General features: G+C 42.4%; 1 protein-coding gene across 3 annotated transcripts in view; it reads left to right on the top strand.

Annotated features, from left to right (window-relative positions):
• The window catches only part of setd5 (SET domain containing 5), a 38,552-nt gene extending 16,020 nt beyond the window's left edge, over positions 1–22,532 (top strand). The window contains exons 2-24 of one of the 3 annotated variants that reach the window (XM_062415793.1): positions 4,485–4,779; positions 6,581–6,683; positions 7,128–7,390; positions 8,306–8,370; positions 8,481–8,668; positions 8,778–8,816; positions 8,911–9,201; positions 9,881–10,029; positions 10,140–10,257; positions 10,426–10,535; positions 10,668–10,917; positions 11,014–11,097; positions 11,255–11,428; positions 11,517–11,897; positions 11,992–12,252; positions 12,370–12,487; positions 12,789–13,018; positions 14,348–14,404; positions 14,537–15,016; positions 18,438–18,754; positions 18,860–18,981; positions 20,055–20,143; positions 20,428–22,532. In XM_062415793.1, coding sequence (XP_062271777.1) covers positions 4,709–4,779; positions 6,581–6,683; positions 7,128–7,390; positions 8,306–8,370; positions 8,481–8,668; positions 8,778–8,816; positions 8,911–9,201; positions 9,881–10,029; positions 10,140–10,257; positions 10,426–10,535; positions 10,668–10,917; positions 11,014–11,097; positions 11,255–11,428; positions 11,517–11,897; positions 11,992–12,252; positions 12,370–12,487; positions 12,789–13,018; positions 14,348–14,404; positions 14,537–15,016; positions 18,438–18,754; positions 18,860–18,981; positions 20,055–20,143; positions 20,428–21,018 — 4,551 coding nt within the window. In that variant the 5' untranslated portion in view covers positions 4,485–4,708 and the 3' untranslated portion in view covers positions 21,019–22,532. The remainder of the gene's footprint in view (positions 1–4,484; positions 4,780–6,580; positions 6,684–7,127; positions 7,391–8,305; positions 8,371–8,480; positions 8,669–8,777; positions 8,817–8,910; positions 9,202–9,880; positions 10,030–10,139; positions 10,258–10,425; positions 10,536–10,667; positions 10,918–11,013; positions 11,098–11,254; positions 11,429–11,516; positions 11,898–11,991; positions 12,253–12,369; positions 12,488–12,788; positions 13,019–14,347; positions 14,405–14,536; positions 15,017–18,437; positions 18,755–18,859; positions 18,982–20,054; positions 20,144–20,427) is intronic. The other 2 variants (XM_062415795.1, XM_062415796.1) reach the window with 2 other exon arrangements.
• Positions 22,533–23,922: the final 1,390 nt, after the last annotated feature.

Genomic DNA, 23,922 nt, shown 5'->3' on the forward strand with positions numbered 1-23,922 from the left:
CAGTGTGTTACAAAAAGAAAAAGACGACAGGGCAGAGAGAGATAGAGAGAAGAAGAGAGGGGTCTCCTGTGCTGTTCATTTTGTCTGTGTGTGTGTGTGTGTGTGTGTGTGTGTGTGTGTGTGTGTGTGTGTGTGTGTGTGTGTGTGTGTGTGTGTGTGTGTGTGTGTGTGTGTGTGTGTGTGTGTGTGTGTGTGTGTGTGTGTGTGTGTGTGTGTGTGTGTGTGTGTGTATATGTGTGTATGTGTATATGTGTGTATGTGTGTGTGTGTGTGTGTGTGTGTGTGTGTGTGTGTGTGTGTGTCCCTCACCCCCCTTCTCTTTTGGACTTGTCTCCAAAATGGCCTCTGTTCTAGTGGAAGTGAAAAGACTTTGTTGAGCCTGCTGGTAATTTGAGCCCGGTATTCATGGGGCAGAGGAACGAACAAGGAAAGGGAGGGAGGGAGGAGGATGAGGGAGGGAGGAGGATGAGAGAGGGAGGTAGGGAGGGGGAGAGGTAAAGAAAGGCTTTCCTTCTTCATATGGAATTTACCTCCCCAGTTCACCGTCTGGTTTCTTTTTTGGAAGAGGCCCAAATAGTGACTCCCTTTGTGAGTTAGGTAGGAGCGAGGTGGCTATTTTTGTAAGGCGGCCATCATCTACAGCATAATAAACAGCCAGTGGTTTAAAAAAAAAAAACAACAACATGGGATCCTCTCCATGCCATCATGTCTAAATATGCTATAAACTCCTGTTAACCCTTTGTGTGTCCTTTCATATCATTCTCTTCTTCATTAGGGTTTTACACAAGGAGAAGTAGCCAGCTAGAGGGGTCTATGTACATCATATTACATCTACTATTACATCATACACACTGATTGTAATGATTGGACAGCTGATTGTAAACATGTACATTTTAACCCCATGTCTTATAACCAATGTATTGGTTTTAAATTCAATTATCTATAAAGTTAAACCAAAAATAACAAAAGGTGTGAATCACTTGGCTCAAATCTACTCAACTAGGCGTCATCTTCGTCTTAATCTTCATCTGAGGCTCCAGTTTCCTCATATGACTCAGGCTCACACTGTCTGTTTCAGTGTTTTTTTTGCAGTGTATGTTATGCTGTATGTATGTGTTATGCTGCTGTAAGAAGCGCATTGTGAATAAATATCGTTCATTCATTCAAGTCCATAAATGTGTGTGTGTGTTTGGTGTAAATGGACTTTAATAGTTAACGTGCAGTCGTCAAATGTGTGTCAGCAGTGTGTTTTTTCCTCATGAGGATGTGCGATGAATGCACTTCTTAATGTGTTTTGTCATCAGTTATTTTTGCTATTATTTGTCAAACGTTTCAGATGACTGTGCTCTTTACTTGGCAGGGCTTAACCTTTCTAAAAGCACGCACACATCCATATGGAGCATGTGACAGAAGATAGACACATCTTTTATATCATCATCATGCTTGCATTGTTTTGAATTAGAGGCTAGTGGTTGTAAATGCACATGCAGATTGAATAGCAACTTATTCATTTAAAACTATTCTATTAGAATAAAAAATGAACACATGGTGCGTTCCATTTGTACTCGGAAGTCGGAATTTCTGAAAGTAGAGGGAACCTCACCAACCAACATGTCAAAATCCTAGATTGTTGCCCTGCTCAACAGTGTGAAAGTTGTAGTAACATCCTGTTTATTAGCACTCCTGTCCTCTGTGTAGTCCTGTCGTATACACAGCGCTATCCAACTTCTATCTGTGGACGTGTTGCTATGGTGATTGTATGCACAAAATACTGCGAAATGTATCTTTATAAACAGGTATAAGTGTTGACCCTTACATCCTGTTAAGGGTCAAATTTGACCTGTTTTTACACTTGAGGAATTAAAAAAAACACCATATACACTTTTGTTTTAGCTGGACTTTTCCTTATGTGATCCTCAGTATATAAAAAAGGAAATAAAATGCATATTTTTTCTTTTTTAAATTGTTCAACTGATGCACATTTTTGTACATGCAAATGTACCAAATTTTAAAAAAGACTATTCAAGCATGTTTTATTCTATAAAATGTTCTCCTGGACCATAAGATAGTGTCTTTTTTTCCATAAATAAATAGTATATGCTCTGCTCGCTCTCTGACAGCTTCATTAAGGATTAATTAAACATGACAGGGAATTTCTGAATGTGAATTGGTGTGGAGACTAATTATGAGTCAGAATATGAACAGTATGGCTAAAACTGGTTTTCTCTCTTCAAACTGGGGTGTGACGTCATTCCCAGCTCCAACTTAAAAGATAAATAATGGAAGGCAGCATTAGTAAAGCAGCTGGCTGGGCCTAAATATAGTATGTGCTGTTTTGCTGGCGGCGTATGGAAAGCTCTGTACATGCTACCTCTATAATGATTCAACAGAACGGACATTCTTTACTGTAACCAAAATCTAGCGTGTAGTAGTATCTGTGTATCATGTGGCAGTGCGTTTCTGCCTTTTGTAACCAGCTAGCTAGCTGCCATTATTTGTCTCTACCTAGCAGTGTGTATCCAGCTGGACGGGGCTGACATTCTCTGACATTATTGGAAGTCCCCGGCCTTTCTGGCGTTGCCGTGGCGCTGGAGAGCGAGGGCCGCAGCTGAGAGTAGCCGGGGGAGCTCGCACAGAAATGTCACGCATTCTGTTGCTGTAAATTCACATGGCTCTTTTACTACTAAACCACTCCCCACTGTTTGAATGGTACAGTTAGTTCTGCTTGTGTAAGGGAAGTTTTTTGTTTTTTTAATTTTGGAGCTTGTGGTGTGGTGACACTGATCAGACTAGTGCTTTTTTTGTGAGGTAACGTGTCTTGCGTGTGCCTTTGCCCAGCAGATGACCTTGCTGTAAGCAAAATCCTCCCTCCTCGCAGCGTGTGAACGGAGCGCTGGGCCCCGTTCCTCTTTCTGTAGCCACCGCCTCCAGCTCCGCGTCTGCTCGGGGCGGCCGAGATAGCCGGGCTGTGGGGGGACATGGAGAGAGAGAGAGAGAGGGAGCAGAGCAGTGTGGGCCAGTGTTTCAGCAGAGTGCGGTCACATGACTGGACGGGGGGCCGGGCTTCATGTCGGATGACTCACCCCTCCAGGCGTCTGGGAGGAAGGCGCCCCCCGTTGGTTCTCTTTATTAGTGCATCCTAATACTAAGGGGGGGTTGGTTGTTTTCTCCTCTTTGAATAGCCTCCCTCCCTCTCTCCTCCATGCTGAAAGCCTCCGCACGGAGAAGAGACATGCCCATCGCGCCATATTCATATCCAGTTATCATTTCCAACACAAGGCAAAGATGAAAGCTCTCTGCTGCTGCTCCCATTACAAAAAACACAAACTAAAAAACAACAGAAACTGCCTTTGTCAACATGAGTCAGCAGATTTGGCTGTTCATTTGCTAGGGATTGTTTCCCTGTATGTCATACTCTGACTGGTCGGGGTTATGTGGATAAACCTGTCAATGTTTAATAGCCGTGACCTGTAATTTTGACCAGGTCTTCAGTGACTGCATTGTGTCTCACTGTTGACTCTGTAGTGAGCCAAATATATGGAATGAATTAAATAATAAGTAATGAAAGAGGTCATAAATTTGTGACTGTTTGGAAGCTGTCATAAAAATAGTGTGTGACTTTCCTGTTGTACCTGTCCTCAAGTTCATGTTGGTGACGATGCAGCTTATACAATTACACAACAGTAATGTATGTGAAAACACACACTACACAGCTAAACTAATTAACAGTCATAATGAAAGTCAGTGTAACAGACACATATTCTGCTTTTTACTACACTATAAGAGGACAGCCTACTGCCTTTTTTTTTTTTTTTTCATGTCATGGTGGACATGTTGACGTGTCACTGCAGGAAAAGCACAGGTGTCATTCCTAACACTACTAACAAATGCATTCCATGTAGGTGTCTCATCTCCATGTTGCTGTATTATGCAAGTTAGCTCATTTTAAGGGTTTGCTGGTTTCTCTCATACTGAAGGTAGAAAGCAGCCTGTAAAATATAAAATGGAATGATATCCTGTTAGTTTATGTAAAGAATAGAATAGAATAAAACAAAACTGTTTTGTCCACCATGGTGGTAAGATCAAATGAAAACTGGTTTTACTTTGAAAGGCAGCACACCTGAATGATCTCTCATTGAATGATTGGTTAAAAACAGGAAGAGTTTCATATGATTCCAGTTGTTCCTATGTGGTTGATCATTCATAGTCAGGGTGTCTCATCACATATGGTTGACTAATGTTTCTTCATGTTAATAATTCATCGACTATTCAATAAGTGAATGTAAAGATCAGAATATGAGCTGTCAGAGGCATCAGTCCATAATTAATCAATCACCTTTTTAAAGACATAGAGGACAGTGACGTTTTTTTCCATAATGTCACATGATATGCTGACTGGCGTAGCAGGCTTTTTGACTGTGACCATGCTGTGTGTGTGTTTGTTTAAGTATTTAACTCTGTCTCGCTCTCTCTTTCTCCCTCAGGCCCCCCATGACCGTGAGCCGTGGGCTACGGCTCGGCGGCGCCCCACCTCTGGAGCGGTCTGCCGCTTTAGTTGGGAACCTGTGATTTCCCCTTCCCCTCCCCCCTTTCCCCCCCTTCCCCCTCACCTCTCCCCCTCCCTCCCTTCCCCCCCTCCCCTCCCCGTCCCATCCTGCCCTCCTCCCCCCTCTTCCCCCCACTCCCACGCGTCGCTGTGCTGGACGTCATGAGCATAGTAATCGCGCTGGGAGTCACCACACCTGAAACGTCTTACTCAGATATGGCTGCTGGATCAGAGTAAGTACTGCAAGCCGCTTCAGATGGTCGCTACTCGAAAGTAATCGTGCTCTCATTTTTTAAAGGATTTTTTTTTCTCTCTCTTACTACCAGGGTTTTATTTTTGTCCCATTCAAATCACCTTGAATGGAGTGATGTAATGCAGTGGCAAATGCAGCTCCAAATAATTCAAACAAACTTTAACTGACTGTGCACACATAGTTTTGCACACTCTGTTGTTTAACCTTTATAACAAACATCTGCTGTGTTCACTCATGTCCAAATAAGGGCTGTAGATAATTTGGTGAAACTGGAGGTTTGTATGTGACTAATGTTACCTCATTCTGGTGACGTTGCCACATCCCCCAGAACTTACTAATTAGGTTATATTATCATCAAAGTTATCTCAGGTTTGGTGTCAGTATCCGCCAGGGAGTTTTGTGGGGGGTCCAAAGATTTCCAGCAGTTTTTTCCCTTTAGAAACTGTACAAGAATGATTGTAATAATAGGTTTGAACCCATCGTGACATAGTGAGTATAATATAATAGTAGTCCATAGGCCAGCTCTTTTTGCCCTAAGCAACACGATATCTTCACGCAACCTTGCAGAACCCCCCCCCCCCTTTTGTTCACATCTCTCTACAACTGTAGCACCTTGGGGTTGTGATGAATATGTTTTCCTTCCACTGTCCTGTCAGCAGTTTTCTCTCCTCTACACAAAAATATGCTGGAGAAACCCCCCCCCCCACCCCCCAAGAGACGGGAAGCGCAGTCCACCAAAGACTAAACTTAACCAGAAATCCAGTATGTGATGCCACCGTCTAAAAGATGAAGCAATGTAACACTGACCCCTGTATTAGTGGCATTAGGGAGATTTTTGACACCAAAAGCCACTTTGAAAGTTCAGAGAGTTTAGTGATTGCACTTAGAGCAGAGCCTCCTCCTCTTTATGTTATCTAGCAGAGAATGTGGAAGGCTTCATTTGAAACCATGTTGGAATAGATGCACTAGGTGTCTTTATATTACAGTAATCATTTGCACATTTCTGTCAGGAGGGACAGACCACTCTCAGGAGCCTAATTGTCATCTCTGTAATTGTTATTTGTTTCTTTCTGTTTGTTTTTTTTATCACTGTTTCCTCTGTCTTGTCCTTCCCTCCATCATTATGAGGGAGGTAGACTATCTCCACATCAGACTACAGCTGTGTTGAGTAGTGTCTGAGTTACTGTCCACAGACGGCCTCAGTAAGAACAGTTGCCATGTGTCTGTAGGTAAGTCTGCTTTAAGTGACTGAGGTAATGTGGAATGCAGTCGGCCTCTCCCATCTCCCCCCCCTACTCACGGCCCCCTTTAGCTTCCTCCAAAACCTCAGTCAGGCAGATTAATCCTGACACTGTCTGTGCTCAGAGATACACAATCCACAGGGTTTAAAATGTAACATTTAGTCATATTCATTCTATTACATGTAAGTTTGGTCCACATTTAGAGGACAGTGGGTGGGAGAGGGGATAAGGCAAGGTTATTCACTGTCTGGCCAGACCTCTGCTAAAGGGCAAAAGGAGTTGCATAACATAATGGCGGCACACATTCCATTTCCTAAATTGCTGTTCTCCCAAGGCTGGAGAGCAACTCCAGGCTCTTAGTGCCATCTAGTGACTGATTGATGTCTCTTTTCTTTTCTATTAAAAAACTTGTTTACGTAACAGCTCTGGAAATGCATAATCGAAACATGTGCTTTTCTTTTTCTTTTTTTCTGTTTTCTTTTTTAATTTCTTTTAAAAAATAATCCTTTTTTTAATTTTATTTTTTATAAATGTTTCCAGCCCTGAGTCAGTTGAAGCAAGCCCCGCCGTGAATGAGAAAAACTACAACAACCACAGCTGTGGGAGCGCACAGAGTCATGGGTATCGGGGACTACCATATGCTGTGAGTTCAAACGGCTCTTTTCTCAATCATCAGTTCTAATCATAGCATGTTCTTATTGTGTAAAAAGTAGTTTGACTCTCCATTAATCACAGATGAGTTTGGCTGTAATTGTAAACATTTAAAAAATAAAAAGCTAAAATAATAACTCAGTTTTATCTATCCAATCTTTTCTTTTTTTTCTAATCTTCTCAAGTTCCTCGTTCTATTAAAGTAGAACATTAAGAGTAAGATGGATTGGTGGTGCCTCTAGCTTGAATAAATACATAAATGTCTATCCTACTATTCTGTAACCACAAACTACTTCCGTTATTAACAGCTGTACTGTTTCACATACCTGTTTTTTTGCCCTCATTTTCATTCGTCTCCATTTTCCGTTTTCCCTTTTTTTATTTCCTTTCCTTTTTTTTCTTTTCTTTTTTTTGCCTGAACACCCGTTGTTTGAAGATGCAACAGTCTTCCGTTGTGTGTTGTCAGGATCACAACTATGGCGCGCCCCCTCCCCCTACCCCACCCGCCTCCCCGCTCTCCCAAACCATCATTCCCCGCATGGACCTCAACGGCGTGGTACGCAGCTCCCGCTATCACGACACCACCGAGGACAACTCCGCCGACAGCGACAGCTCCTCAGAGGAGGACGGGGCCGTGGCCAACTGGTGTCACTGCAGCCTGACGCAGGATGGCCTGCTCATCAAATGTGACAACTGCAGGTGAGAAACAGAGAAAAGTGTGGAGTCACCAGACTGCTACAAGTTGACCTGCTCTGGTGTCATTTTATCATTATAACATTAATTATAATTTAACAAATGGAAATTCAATATCTTCCGCCTAATATGTAAGCAAACTTTATTTGAATGGTTAATATTGCTTCTACTTACTACTACTACTACTAACAACACTAATAATCATAATAATGATGATAACTTTATTTGTATAGTATCTTTCATACAAGAAATGCAGCTCAAAGTGCTTTACAACAAAAAAAAAAGACAAACATCAAGTGCTTCACATAAAAGCAGTATAGAGCAATGTTAGAAAGAAAGAAGAAAGAAAGAAAAACATTCATGTAAAATAAGATGGAATATACAAATAATAACAATAAAAATATTACATACTTTATAAATGGTGCAAACATTGCTCAAATCATGACATCAGGGCTTTGTTAATGGCCAAAATCCCTTTTTAAATGATACTTGTGTTAAATTCTGGTACAGGCTGTTACCATTTTAATTTGATCAACCATTATATTACCTTGAAAGAGCACTGAGGAGGAATCCTCATTTACAAAGGTGTCGAGAAACATTAACAGCAACACAACAACACACAAAACTTTATTAGGTCAAAGAAAAGAAAAGAAAGAAAGAAACTATTAGGAAGATACAGTGAAGTTAAAAACAGTTACAATCAAATAAAACAATGTCTGAGATAAGTCATTTGAACAGCTGTATTGATGGTTAAAAAAAAAAAAATCAAATTTTAAGTCCTTTTTCAGATTGTTCCATGTGTAAGGTGCATTATAAGAGAATGACATTTTTCCTATTTCAGTTCGGACTAATGCAACAACCTATTCTGTGTTTGACTTCAGGGTTAATATTTGACTATCCTGATGTGTTGTGTCATTGTAGTTGCAGGGGACTGGACAGGAGGAAAGGAGCAGAAGGCCAACACAGGAAAACAGAAAATGTCTCAGGTACATTCACTTCTCATTCATTAGTTCTTTCATAGACCTGTGGAGTGTATAGATGTTACCCTCCCCATGATATCCACTGAATATACCTGTGTGTTTTTGTATTGTGGCAGCTGGAGAGAGCAGCGCCACAGAGAGCGGCGACGAAGAGGTGTCACCCTCCACCATCTCCTACACCGCCACCCAGCACACGCCCACCAGCATCAAACTCACAGTCAACCGGGTCAAAAGAAGCAAATCCAAAAAGAGGAAAAAGAGCACAGAGAAGGCTCGCGGAACGCCGAAGGGCAAGAAAGTCAAGGTGGGAAAGAGTTTGTGTTCTGTGTTGTGTCAAATGTTATATTTGGTTGTAGAATATTGACTGTCTAACGTGTACATGTGATGATATGGGTTCTTTTTTCTTGTTTCAGGCGTTCAGAGAGGGTTCTAGGAAGTCTATGAGGATGAAGGTAAGATTCACTGACCGCTGTCAGCTTCACACCTCTATTCTTCTACAAAGACAAACTCCAGTCTCAACTCTCTCCATCTTCTGCTTCCGTCCAGAACTCGACCACAGAGGCTAACGTGCTGGACGAGAACACGGCAGAGGGATGGGAGAGCAGGATCCGCCAGTGGACGGACCAGTACGACGAGGCTCTGGCCAACCAGTACAGCGCCGACGTCCTGACGCTGCTCCAGCTCCACCGCGCCGCAAGCACCAACGTCTCCAAGACGGAGGGAGACGGGGCAACGCCTCCCGCCACCACGCAGATCCACGCATCGCTCGACGCCATGGACACCATCAACCGCACGGAGCTGGCCTGTAACAACACGGTGCTGGGCTCACAGATGCAGGTCCGTCCCCCTAGTCCTGATCCAGACTCACTAATGAACCACTAAAAGCAAACAAGTTATTTTTGTTCATGCTTAATGTTAAAGATAAACAATCTAGTCAACTTAATTTAGCCTTAATAAAAATGAAATAAAGATAAGCGGTCACAACTGTCTAACCAATCAAACTTTATTCATAAAGCACTTTTCATACAGGTTAATTAACACATTGATAATAAGACAGAACAAGTAATAAATATGATGAGGCCAAACAATTACAAAGAAAAAACAAAACATTTGAGAATAATTCACGTGAAAGAGATTAAGAATGATAAAAATGTAAGAGAAGAAATATTAAATAAGTAAAAATAAGAGAAAAGGTTTATTAAAGTTAGATTTTTAAAAAACTAGGCCTAATTATATTAAAAAAGACAAAAGTAAAATGAAATAAGAGTTAAAGTTGAATACAAACTGAACTAAAACTAGGTTAAAAAAGATTTAAAATACAAAAGAAACAGAATAATAAAATTGATAAGTTAAAACTTACAGAATGATAATATTAATAAAATAACATAAAATAAAGTAGAACATCATTTTAAAACATCAAATATAATAAAATAAAAGACCATAAACACTTTTAATATAGCATGTTTAATATGTTCCTGCAGCTGTAAATGACTAACATGTGATTTGGTGTGTGCAGCTGCAGGTGGGGCGGGTCACACGGGTGCAGAAACACAGAAAGACCCTCCGAGCCGCCAAGAACCTGGAACCAGACACTCTCATCATTGAATATCGGGGGAAGGTGATGCTCAAGCAACAGTTTGAGGTCAACGGGCACTTCTTCAAAAAGTAAGAGTCACGATACATGAGCGATGAGCTGCTACACTGTGTGGTTCAAAGACAGCTGCTTACTCTCACCCGTGTGCTGCTTTTCACACCTTTACCTTCCTGTTTTACAGACCCTACCCTTTCGTGCTGTTCTACTCGAAGTTTAACGATGTAGAGATGTGTGTTGATGCTCGGACTTTTGGAAACGATGCCCGTTTCATCAGGAGGTCCTGCACACCCAACGCTGAGGTCAGTCTTTTTTTTTTTTTTTTTTTTAAACTTTATTTTTATTTTTATTGAGTCATTCAATTTGAGGTCAGTCTTTTAAGTGTTTCTTTGTTTTCTTGTCTGTCAGCGTGCTTTCTTTTAATATTTCTTTTTAACTAAGATAAATAATCCATCCGTTCCTCCTCACAGGTTCGGCATATGATAGCTGAAGGCATGATCCACCTGTGTATCTACGCTGTCAGTCAAATCACAAAGGACGCTGAGGTCACCATTGGATTTGACTACGAGTTCAATAGCTGGTAGGTTCTGTCTCCTCACCTCACATCTCTCTAAGAATCATTCAAAAGTAGCTCCAATCCATCCATCATTAACATGAAGTATAAATGATTCCTCCAGTGTTGAACCTCTCCTCTCTCATATCAACCCACCAGTAATTACAAAGTGGACTGTGCCTGCCATAAGGGCAACCAGAACTGCCCGGTGCAGAAACACAACCTTCGCCCCAGGGAGAGCTTGCTGAGTCCCCCCTCCCTGCCGCCCCCCTCGCCCCTGGTCGGAGCTGAGACCCGACGGCGGAAGGCCCGCAGGAGAGAGCTGGAGGGCAGCCTGAGCGGGGACGGCAGCCAGACCCTCGACCAGCACCAGGAGGTCAAAGACCTGCAAGGGACCAGTGATGCAGAGGTGTGTGTGTGTGTGTGTGTGTGTTTTAAATACCTGCTTTTACTTCCTGCTGGGTGACATTCCTCATATGCTCTCTATCTGTCTGTGTGCCATCAGGAGAGACTGCTGGATGAGATGAAGTTGGAAGAGGGAGAAGAAGGAGAGGTGGATGAAAATGGGGTTGCCATCTCCAGTAAAAGAGTACGTCATTTAAACAGTTTTCCAGTCCAGCTGCTATATAATCTACCATTCCCTTCTACATGTTTATATTAATGATTGAGTCCAGTCCAGTCCAGAAATTGAAAAGACAAAATATCTCAATTAACTGGGCTAAACTATGTTATCTGTCTTCATGTAGACATTTAATAGTCTGGAAAGGAGGCGGAGGAGAGTGGGAGGAGCAGATGTAAAGGAGGAGGGTGTGGAAACTGAGGAGGGGGCAGGAAACCCCGCCGGAAACCCTGCCGGAAACACCCCCGCAACCCACAACGCAGGAGTTGGGGTCAGCACACGACGCACCACCTATGTCGTGGTCAGTGAGAGAAAACATCTGTATCCGTTCATCTTTTCTTGTTCTTGTGCATCTGTTTTAATCCTCGCCTCTTCACACACTCTCACAGGAGGCTCCATCTATTGAAGATAAGACCTCACTAACCAGCCTGCCCGCCCCAGCCGCTCCACCTAAACCCGCACGACCCAGCAAGCCCCGGCCCAAAAGTCGAATCTCTCGCTACCGCTCCAGCTCATCCCAGCGCGCCCGGCGGCAGCGTCAAGCCCTCGCGCAGCAGGCGGCGGCTGCCGCGGCCGCCGCAGCAGTGGCAGCCACACCGTCATCCTCTGAGCAGGGCGCCGCTCTGGACGAGGAGGGATCTCAGGGCCCGTACGGTGCTGAGCTAGGTCACGGGGAGAGCGGGCAGGGACCCAGTCATCTCCTAGACGGGGACGGTCATGGTCTAAGCTGCATCAACAGAGGCAACCTGCGTTACCCCAAAACCAAGAAGGTTAGAGGATGTTAGACTTTATTCTCTGAGTCACATCTGTATCTTGCTTTTTTAAATACAGAGTTTGATGATGAATGTGTGTGTGCGGTCTCAGTACCTGGTGACAGAGTGGTTAAACGACAAGATACCCGGAGGGGAGAAGGTCCACCAAGAGTTGCCTGTGGAGCGGCCGCTGCGGATAACCACTGACCCCACGGTGCTGGCCACCACCCTCAACATGCTGCCAGGCCTCTCCCACTCATCGCTCATCTGCACCGCACCCAGACACTACGTCCGCTTCGGCTCTCCGTTCAACCCCGAGAGACACCGGCCCCGCCCGCTCCAAATGGACGGCACTTATGGCTGCTTCAAAAAGGTCCGAAATACAGTTAAATGTAGCTTTTTTTTCCAGGACATCTTTAGAGTAAAATAACTCTTATAAAATTACCAATTTTTGTTATTAACCAAACATTACTGTTGTGTCTTCCTACAGAGGTGGATCAAGCAGGTAGAAGATGAAAGCTACTCAGCCAGTGTGGAGGACGGCACAGAGTCCACCTCCTCCCAGCAAAGTACCAGCAGCAGATCCACCCCCAACCCACTGTCCAGCGGTACGTAACAACCACCTCCACCTCTATTCAGATGACTCATTCACTGCTGCAGCATCAGTCACTGAAATCACCAGAGCTGGAAGACACTCATCTGTTTTGTTTAGATCTAATATAAGTTTAATTAGGTACATGGAGAAGGTTCTTTTATTCTAGAAGCAAATGGTATAAAGCAAAAAAGGAAGTTTAGATCAGAACTGAGCAACTGAGTGTTATTGGTGCTCGAAATAAGTGATATAGATGAATATACTATATGAAATATTATAAAAAAATAATTACAGCAACTTGACTTTTTTCCAAACAGATCTGAATGCACCGTTCAAGAAACGCCGCGCCAAGTACATGCTGGAGATGACACCAGCACCTTCAGACCACCTGCTTCGCCCGCTGTCACCCATCACGCCGCCCCTCCCAGAGGACCCCCTCCACCCGCTGCTCCACAACCCCTGCGGCTCGCTGCTGCCCAACGGCCTGGTGTACTCGCCCATGCCCTCACTGCCCGCCAGCCGCTGCAACACGCCGCTGCAATTTGAAGTGAGAAAGCGACCATATACACACAGATCCACAGATACAGATCCTGACATGTCTGTCAGCTTATATATTACATATGCATACATAATTTTTTTATTTTATTTATTTATTTATTTCTCCACAGGGACAATGTACATCATTCTACATTTTCAGAGAACTGAAAACGTAAATGTACCCAATTGCAGCCAAGGGCTGATATCCATTGGTAGTCTCCCCTGCCAGATGTTACCGGCACAATTCCTAAAATTAGAATTAAAATTAACTACTAAGAGTACAAGTTCCTCATGAAAACAATCTAGAAGAACATCCAGCTCAGTGATTGTCATTTAAAACCTGTTTGGGGAACAGCTGATCCATAGCTACAAGCCCAGACTCTGTTATAATGTCAGTAATGTCAGTGACTTCTACAGATGTACAATAAAATTCCAATAGGTTAAGGGCAGTAAAGAATAAAGCAGCTCACATGGCACTTTGGTGCACAGAACTATAATGAATAACTTTTTGTCTTGGTTAAGTTTAAAGAACAAAGTGTTAATATTTACTTTATTTTATATAACATATTATTATAGATGAATCATTATTTTCAGATCAGATCATTATTTTAAAGTTATTTTAGGGGGATTTTTTATTGCCCCAACATAGAACTGGTTTAAGAGTAGGAGAGAAAGAGTAGCGAAACAGGTTTTAATAAAATGTTAGTATTTATTTATACAAGAAATGTAGCAAGCCCTGTCACGATAACTACTTTTATTAGACGATATATTGTCTCCGAAATAATCGCAATAAACAATATTATTGTCATTATGGTTGGGGACAGAGTTATTTACCTTTAATTCTTCTACAGTCTACACTCAGGACGTACACAGTGAGGAATGGAGGACACTACTTGCTTAACCAATGTGACATGAATAGCCTCTTAGCTGCTAATGTGAAGTGTGGTAATACTGAGGTCAAATAAATGATGACAGTCATGTATCATATGATAAGTCCATATATAGACATGATGATGCTGATAATTATGTTATTGTACATTAAGTCAATAATCATTGTGACAGGCCTACCTCTATATTATATATTAAGTTTGCTAATTATTCTAAATTATATCTGTGGAACATCGTTAATCAAATAGGATAAGTTGGTGTTTTGCTGCTTGATATAATCAATTCTGGATTAAAAATAAGAAGAACTGCTAGACTTCAACACCAACACACCAATAGAACATAATCAGCTGTTAATGTTCTTGGGCAAATTACCAAATTGAATTAATATTTGGAACACATCATGTGTGTTTGATGCTGGAGTTTCTAATCTAAGTCTTTGTTTCATGTGTAGAACATATCATCCCCTGAGGCCTCTCCTGTTCACCGGCCGGAGTCCATCTCTCCTGAGGTACATGATCATCTCTCTGCTGCTAACTCTTAATAGTTAATGCAGACAACAGGCTGCTAAGTGATGACTCGTTACTCAGATGTCTCATTAATTTTGTCCCCTCCTTGTTTTCCTCTCCTTCCTTTTCTTCAGCCGTGTCTCCAGACAGACTTTGACGTCCCTCGACCCCAGTTCCCAGACTTGTCGCTCCCCTCCAGCTTGGAGAGCCCCGTGGCCGTCACCTCCGATGACTTCTCGCTTCCCGGAGTCCCCTCGGGCCACGATTCCCAGGGCCCCTCCTCTGTAGGGGCCAGCTCCCTAAACCCAGGCGCCACCTCAGACCTAACCCCCCAAAACAGGGAGCAGGCCTTCAGGACAGAGTTCAACCTCATATACACCTGCTCACCTCTCAACGCCAACCTGGGGAACCCCGTGGCCACCGACCGCCGCCTCTCCCAATCGGAGGGAGGCTTCTCCCCGGCAGAGTCCTTCCACAGTTCCATAAGCGGCCAGGGCCTGCTGGGAGACATGGGCCCCGGCTCCATGTCGCCCTACGGTGAGCCTCATTACGGTGGAGGCTACCCAGATAGTGGCACACCTCCTCACACCAGCAACCCACCACAAAAAAAGAAGGCAAGTTCTCCACGTTTTAATGTCTTTAAAAACACGCTGTTGATATTTTTGTGGTGTCAGATAGTTTTTCAGGTAAAATAAAAGGAGTTTCATCTGTTTCCCTCAAGCACGAATGACTTTTTGAGTGAAAAACCTCATGATGTGCTTCTCCTCCCCTCTTTGCTCTGTGTTTTTGCCCGTTGACTTTTGTCTTAAGTAGATCTATTAGTGTGAGGTGGTCCAAATCCACAAGCAAAAAAAAAACAAAACATACCTGACCATTTCTCTGTGTATATCTGCAATGATTTCCACTATGTAGCTTTGACCCTTCCTCCTCCCCTCCCCTCCTCCCCCTTCCTCTCCCCCCCTCGCTGCTCCTTGACACTTTTTGCCAAGTCTCTCTTCCACTTTTCTTCCAAGGCAGAGGGCCAACCAGCATACCATTAGTCTGCTGACAGGGAAGCCAGATTACCAGGCTATAGCTGTAAGAAGTGAATACAAGCCAGTACAAAATATGGTGAATATTCTCCCTACAACTACATCTCTTTAGAAGTGTGCATGTTAAATATTGTTTTTTTTTTTTTTTTTTTGGTTTTTTTCTTCTCTTGCATCCGCATACAACACCCACCCCCATGCTCCGACAGCTCCGCCCCCCCTCCTTCCTCCTCCTCCTCCTCCTCTTCTTCCTCCTCCTCCAAACCTACATTGGAGTTCTGACTCTAAAGCCATGAGCAGGAGTTTTTTTTGATTTACGACACCATTTCAGTCATCGAAGCGTGTAAAGGTTTCATCCATCGCCTTTTCCTTCTACACAAGAGGCCGACGGTTCATGAGTTGTTCATGATGGTGTTGAGATGAAGCCCCATGTGTCTTTTTGCTCCATCTTCATCCATGGCTTTTTCCAAACTCCCCCCTCCTCCTCCTCCTCCTCTTCGTCTGCACTTGTAAGCAAGGCCGGATTTGTCAGCAACATGCATCATCATAAAGGCACCGTGGGAAAGTCCTGGGGCTCAGGGTGAATTAAGGGTGTGACAAAAGGGATGAGTTTTTATAGTTTTTGGTTGCCCTGGTAACATGATTTGTCAGTCCCCACCTAATTAATTTAATCTTAAACTGAACATTTCAATGTTCTGGTGTAAAAGTGTAAAGCTGAACACTGAGATGAGAGGCTACACATACAGAAGGAAAACATTTCAACATTAAGTTCTTAAGATCTTGCTTTGTGATCACAGTAATTTATATAGAAATATAAACAGTATTAAGATTGTCACCTGCCATATTTTAAAGGAAAAGTAAATGACTTGCCCAGATTAATGTTCACCTGCCAAAATAATTGCTGTTTTAAAGAATTGCCATCTGTCTGCTTTTAATGTAACTTTTTGAATAGAATCACATGCTGTGTGACACTCAGAGAAGAAAAGATAAGGTATTCCTTCAATAGTCCCACAGTGGGGGAAATTTACATCATAATAATAATAGAAATACACTTTATTTATATAGCACTTTTCTTAACAATGTTGCAAAGTGCTTTACAGATGAAATAAAACAAAACAAGGCAGATAAAAGTAAGGCAACAAGGAGCACAGAGATAAAGACAGGCACAGAAGAATAGTTCATGGTGAATAAAATAATGCAAAATAAAATGCTCAGAAGTAAAACAGTAAAAGAATAAAATCAATTAAAAGTTGTAAAAACTATAAATAGAGCAATTCAGACATTTCCAAAAGCTTTCACAAATAGAAAAGTTTAAAGAAGAGATGAATTACATGAGCATCAATAGAAAGAATAAAGAACAACAAATGATAAGTACACAAGCGATACAAAGATAGTAGTAAAAAAAATAGTAAAATCATGTACAAGGGTAATATTGGTGGTGATGATAATATACCTGAGTTATAGATTGTTATTGCATGGATTTTAATGTGAAGAAAATAAAAAAATAAAAAAATGTATATATATACATACATACATACAAATACATACATATACATATATATATATATATATAGCACAGTTGAACTGATTAATATTGTACCAAAAATGCAGGTATTGCAAAAAGTCAGATTTACTACTACAGTTATTTAGAATTTGTTCTCTCTTTTAAATTCAGCCTGAAGCCATACATGATTCACATTCAGCCAAAATCAGGTCAGTCCAGACAAAAGATAAACATAATTGAATCCATTAGAAAAAAAAAAAAAAAAGTTGGGTTTGATTTTCGTAGCAGTAGCCATTGGTCCCATCAGTTATGATAACATTGTGTGTTAACTGTAATAACTGTAGATGATCATACAAGTTGTAAACAAGCCCACAGATGAACCAGATTAGCTGAACAGCTTCATTTGGGGGTGAAAGTGAGAACACCTGAAATGTTATTAATAGAAAACTGAGTATACACAGCTACAGTAAGTACAGCAGGTCAAACATCTTAAATGAACTAAATAAAATGTAAATGACCTTAGTTCTACTTTAAATTGTTTCTGTGACTGGGAGAGGCAACCAATCACAGACCTTTCTGATACATAACAAAGTTTTAATATGCAAATATATACAGATGTATATATCTCTATGAAACACACTCAAGAAAACCTTCATATTGGTGCTTGGAGGTTACCTTCAGACCCTGAATCCCAGTCCTCCTGACATCATCGCTGCCTCCTGCAGTCTCTCCTGTATGTAATCTAACGATAAGATTCACACAAAGAGCCATCATCCATGTCAGTATCTCTGCTCCCCTGCCTCCTTCATAAACCCCCCAACCCCCATACCCCCTCCACTCTTTCCCACACGCCTTTTTCTGTGTCATAACGACATTAAAGCTGGGATGAGTGCTCTCATTCTCATTAACAGTGGAGGTGTGTATATGTTTTATGTGTCTGTGTGTGTGTGTGTGTGTGAATCTCCCATGGACGTGAACATGAGTGTTTGTGCAGTCGTTGTTTCAGCGTGGTTGCATCATGGCGTGGTGCATTCAAAGTTGCCTGCTCTTTCGTCAAAGCTTCAGATGCTGTATGTGACTAACAGTGCATTGAGAACACACACAGTGATCCACAGTAAGCTGTAACCCAGCCTGTCTCATGGCTGTCAACTATGTTAACGGAATGGAAATAAATAAAAAACTGATGCATACGGTGTCATGTTCATGTAAACAGGTGGTTTCCATGGTGATGATGTTTTCTTTCTTTTTTTGTCATATTGAATAGTTGTAAATACTGTTTCCAGGTGAGTCCTCTCTGGTGTGGTGCATGCAGTCTGCTCATCACTCAGTGCAGTTGTTGTTGTTGAATGATGTGATTGAATCAGCAGCTCCAGCATCAGTGTGAATGACATGAAGTTTGTGTGTTGTTTTTTTAAAAGACTGCACATCACACAGTGTGTCAGTCTCCCAGCAGCAGGATGTTAAATAGCTTCTTCCACCCCACCCCCCCTCTGCTGCCTTCAGGTGTCATTGCTGGAGTACAGGAAGAGGAAGCAGGGCAGCGGGCGCGACCCAGAGCCGGCAGGCGCCGGCGGCAGCAGCAGCTCGTCCCTGGGCGGCACTCCCACTCGGCCCGCCTCCCACTACAGCCAGGACTCCTCCCATCACCTCCATCCCCATTCCCACCTCCACCACCCCCAGATGCAGCCGCCGGCCTCCCCGCACAGCTCTTTCTCTTCTACGGCGCAGACCCCCTCCATACCACAGATAGAGGAGGTCAGTCCCCCAGACCACCAGGGCTCAGCGGTGCAGTCCAGACGCTCAGAGAGCAACAACCAGTGGTGAGAGAGTGACCCATGAAAGATTTCACATTTAAGAACATTTAAGGTTAGTTTCTGATCAGAGTTGACTAGTCAATAACTAATGGGGTTGTTTGTTTTTCCTAGGATGGTTCCCACCAGTGTTGAACGTCTAAGGGAAGGTCAGGGGGTTCTGGAGCGGGTGCTCAGAAGCATCAAGATGGAGCGACCATACAAGAGGAGTGACGGCTCTACAGAGAAAGAATCTGGTATGAAGAGTGAAGAGATTATTCAGTGCTTCATAAAGTGGGTTTCATGTTAGCTTGTGAGGCAGCTGGACTCATGAGATCACACCTGAATCCCACACTCGCATCTGAATCACTCGTTTTGACCAATCCTTTGAGTCCTATGAGGATTCTTGCATGATCTTGCAAATCAAGCTGCCTCACAAGGTAAGACGCTGATAGACAGATAGTTCATCCAATCGTCTGCCAAGTGTTTTTTCTTTTTTTAAAGTGCGCACCCTTTTCCAAACAGTTTCCATGGACAACTTCTCACGTGGGTCTGTGTAACAAACCATCTGCTGTTCAGTTAGATTCTGTGGTCCCATTTTGGGAACATTTTTAAATGTTTCAGCACATAAGAAATAAAAAACAAGCATTGAAATCCCAACAGTAAAAAGTCAGTTCTGCTGCAGCTAAGATCAGAGACACGGCAGCTCGAGTTTTCCACATTCACAACATTCAGAAATATCATCTGTCAAGAGGAAGTGATGGAAAGATTTGTCACTGTGACTAAAGCTCAGAGAAATGCTGATACATCTCATCTGTCAACATGGTTTAAGATGACCACGATGAACTAAACGGCATACTTGTTTATTTTATTCATGGTTTATATTAAGTATAATATTTCTCTATAGAGCCGCACAGCAACATAACCTTCAGTGTTTAAATTCTTTTTTCCAAAACTTGTATTCATTTACTTGATATTGATATCAGTTCATATGTGTCACATATTTGACATTTTGTTTGGTTGTTCAGCTAAATTCGAATAACACATACCTAAAGCAGAAATCATTTCATGTGTATGCATATTGCAACATAACATTGTGACATCTGTCTTTAGCCTCAGATGCACTCAAATAAAGAACCAATCATACTTTCCAAACACTGTTCTTTGTTCAGCTGATTATGTTAAAAAAAGAAAAAATGAGAGGACTGTAAACATAAAGTATGTGACTGAGAATATAGAAACAAAAGATATTTTATTATCTATATTTACTGTCTCTACCTCCTGCCAGTCTATGAAAAATGTCAAATTCATTTAGTTGTCCTGTTTTCAGATGCAGAGCGGTATGAGATGCAGGCTGTGTCCATGGCTTCTCCTATGAAGAGTCCACACAGATACAGTCCATCTGTGTATCCACACCAGGTCTGCTGCACAACTCACACACACACATACATACACACACACACACACAAACACGCACACTATGTGATATATGAACACGGTTTTTAGCCCTACTTACACTGTCAAACGCTAACTATCATACAACAGTAGATCTACACTTGATAAGTATTCATTCAGATTGTAAATGAATCTTGTAATCATGGGAATTTATTTCATTAGGTATTTTTACCATATGACACAAGCACAGCTTTAAACAGGTGTGAGCGTTACACAGTATTGAGTTCTGTGTGTCTGTGTGTGTTCAGTCATCAGAAACTCACCGGCAGACCGACAGTCCATCATTCATCCAGCAGACCTCCAACTCTCCATTCCGGGGTTCCTACAGTCCCTCATCAGGCCAGAACTTCTACCCGCGCCTCCCCTCCTCCCACCCGGGCCTGTCCCAGGACCACCCTCCATCCTCCTTCCCCATTCACACCACCACCCCCACCTCCTCGTCAGACTCCAGGTCGCCAGCAGCAGCGGGCTCTCTACACCAGCAGAGTGGCAGCAGTAACGTGGACGTAGGCCACGGCTACGGCGGCAGCAGCAGCAGCCACTTAAAAGCGAGCCTTTTGAACAGCGGCGGCCTGGCGGGGACTCCCACCCAGGGACCCAGGGCCCACCCAGGGCAGACTAAAACAGACTTGAGCACCCAGGCCAACAGAGGGAGCCAGCAGCAGGCGTCTCGCAGCCTGAAGTCTGGCAGCCCTGGCCAGGCGGCGCTGCAGGCCAGCTCCAGGCTGCTGTCGGCCTCTGCACCGACTCACTATCCACAGAGAGGGACAAGCCTCAGTCAGTTCCAGCACTCCCCTCTTCAGGGGCCGGGAGTAAGGACACAGTCAGGAAGCTTTTAGGACCTTGTTCAAGTATGTGTGAGCGTGTGTGTGTGCGTGCGTATGTGTGTGTGTGCGTGTGTGTGTGTGTATGAAGCTGCGTACCTCCTCAAACCCCTAAAACCTGCAGTGAAATTGGGCTCAGGGGTGTTCGGGGAGGAGAAATGTACAGACCTAAGAGGAGCACGGACTTCTTTACGGATTTCTCCTTTTTTCCTTATTTTTCTGTCTTTTTTTCTTTCTTTATTTTCAGAAAAAAACAAATGACCACATTCTGCACAAAGCTAATCATTGACTCGTGACATCATTTAACAGAATCAATGGAGAAAAAAAAAAACGATTTGGATTTACACATTCTGGAGAAAAAACAAAAAAACAAAGCAAGAAATCACATGTAAGTTGAAATTGTCCCCAGTGTTTCGTCGTGTGCCGGACTGTGCAAACAGGCTCTGTAATGTGGGAAAGTCAAAACTTCCACACCAACGTCTGTACAAAGTTATAAAAAAAAAAGATAAAAGAACCCTACCTGTCGTCATGGTACCCAGGTCGGATAAATGCTGAGATGCATATGTTAACTGAAAGAGTTGTTTTATTTTTCAACTTCTTTTTTTTTGTTGTTTTTTTTTGTCAACGTTACTTTTTATTTTATTTTATTTTTTGATTTGGCGAGTGGCCGAGTCTGTGCTGCAGTAAATAAGTGTTTGATTTGGAAAGGGTGGGGGTGGGGAGGGGGCGGGATATAATACAAGGTCAACACGTCAATCATCCGTTCTAAAGATGCATTAGAGAGGCGGGGAGGAGGAGGAGCTTTCTCCTTGGATAGGATCATTCCATATGATTACCAGCTTCCATGTTCTCTCACTAAACATTAAAAAAAACAGCCCTTTTTTTTTCTTTTTCTTTTTTTCTCACAAAGTTCTCCGTCTGTTCCAACGTTCTTGTTGTTTTTCTGTTCTTTCATCCCTACTGGACTCTTTTCTTTTGTTTGTTATTTCACTCTAGTACTACTTCACTGTAGACTTCGGATATTGTACTTGAGACGTACAGGTCTTATGATTCATGGTGCTGCATTATTGTTTTGTTTTTTTTCCAATAAATTTGAAATCCAGTTATGTTCCCCACCTACGACTGCATTCATCTTGTCATTATACCCGTTTTTTTCTTTTTTTTTTCTCCCACATGTCATCTAATCATATTTTCTAGCGATGGAATGCAGGAACAAAAATAAAAGGCAAATAATCCAACTTTATTTCTAAGCTAAAAAAACGTTGGGTTTGACTGTTTTTATTCTGCAGGATTTCTTTAAATATATAAATATTATATATATATAAATATATGTATTTTTTTCTGACCAATCCTCGCATTCCGTGTGACACTGAGGGAAAAAAATGAAGCAGGGAAGGGATCTCTGAAGGAGTGTTTGGATGGTTTATAAAAACTAGATTAAAAAAGAAAAACAAGCTGCTATGTTCTCCTGTGAGAGCTGCTTCCCTTTCCACAGAATGCTGTATTTTTTTTTTTTTTTCATTTTTTAACTTCCCACAAACTGACTCGTAAAATAAAGAGACAGTTCTGCAGACTGCCCCCCTCCCACCTCGGCGGGATCGCAAACAGACGTTAAACTGACAGCTCGGCGGCAGCAGGAGTGCCCCCCCCCCCCCCCCCCCCCCCCCCCTCCTCTCTCCTCTCCTATCCTTTTCATTTCTTGTCACGCCGACAGAGGGGAAACCGCTGCATTTTGTGTGGAAGACTTCAAGGACCCGACGGCACCGATCATGTGACAGGACCCCGCCCGCCACAACTACACCCACCACCTCTTCTCCCCCTCCAAAAGTCCACCAACACACACAGAAGGTTACTCATGTTACATGAATGTTTGACAGACAGAAGAAGAAAAAACGAGAAGAAAAAAAAACAAGTTGTGACCCAAATTAACCAGCACCTTAAAATGAAAGATACAACCTAAAAGACACAATAGGACAATATGTATGATTATGTGTACTTGTATAGAAAGAAATGTGATATAGACTTGTATGGAGAAAATATAGTACACTGAATTTATCGCATGATATTTGTTTTTAGGGTCAGAGTGACCAACTTTTGTCAGATGGTTGGACGCTAATCATTGGGTCTGTTTCCTGGTTTCCTCCAAACACCAGACGCTGCATTCTCTTCTTTTTTTCTTTTTTTTTGTTTTGTTTTGTAAAGATCATTCTGTTGGGTTTTGTTTTATTTTTACACAGATCATAGTAGTAACTATTTCAATTGTTCCCCTCCAAAAAAGATTTAAGAAGCAAGAGATGTAATGCATTTTGATAATAAAATAATCATGATGGTAATGTATTTTGGAAACTACCATTGTGATGTGTCTGTTTAGGGAGTCACTCGTGTGTTTTGCACTAACACACACACACACACACACACACACACACACACACACACACACACACACACACACACACACACACACACAGCATTCCACACTGGAAAAATCATCACTGATACTGAAGTCATGATTTTTGGGGGAAAAGTGTGAATGTTTTTGCTTGTTTTCTGACCTCATTCCTCCTGAGACATTACACACTGACTGAAAACATGAACTAATCATATGTGAACTAATGGAGGAGCGCTTGGTTTATGTTCCAGAGTGTTCCACAGTTTAGCTCAGTAGCTGATGGGAGAACTGTTACTCTTTATACAAATACTGAGCCTCCTGCTTCTGCTCCTGTTTGTTAAACTCAAAGAAAGAAAGGAGTTCAATAACTTTTGATGGATGGTGAGATCAGTCGACCATGAAACAACTGATGACTGTAGCTGATAATGTGGACCTGGATCACTAAATGGCACTTTGAACATACTGTAATACACGCTGAGTGCTTTGTAGTTTAATATTGAAGTTATTAAAGCCTTAAGTTTTCTTCAAAC

Source organism: Scomber scombrus, chromosome 3 (genome assembly GCF_963691925.1).
Source record: "Scomber scombrus chromosome 3, fScoSco1.1, whole genome shotgun sequence".
NCBI classification, from domain to species: domain Eukaryota; kingdom Metazoa; phylum Chordata; class Actinopteri; order Scombriformes; family Scombridae; genus Scomber; species Scomber scombrus.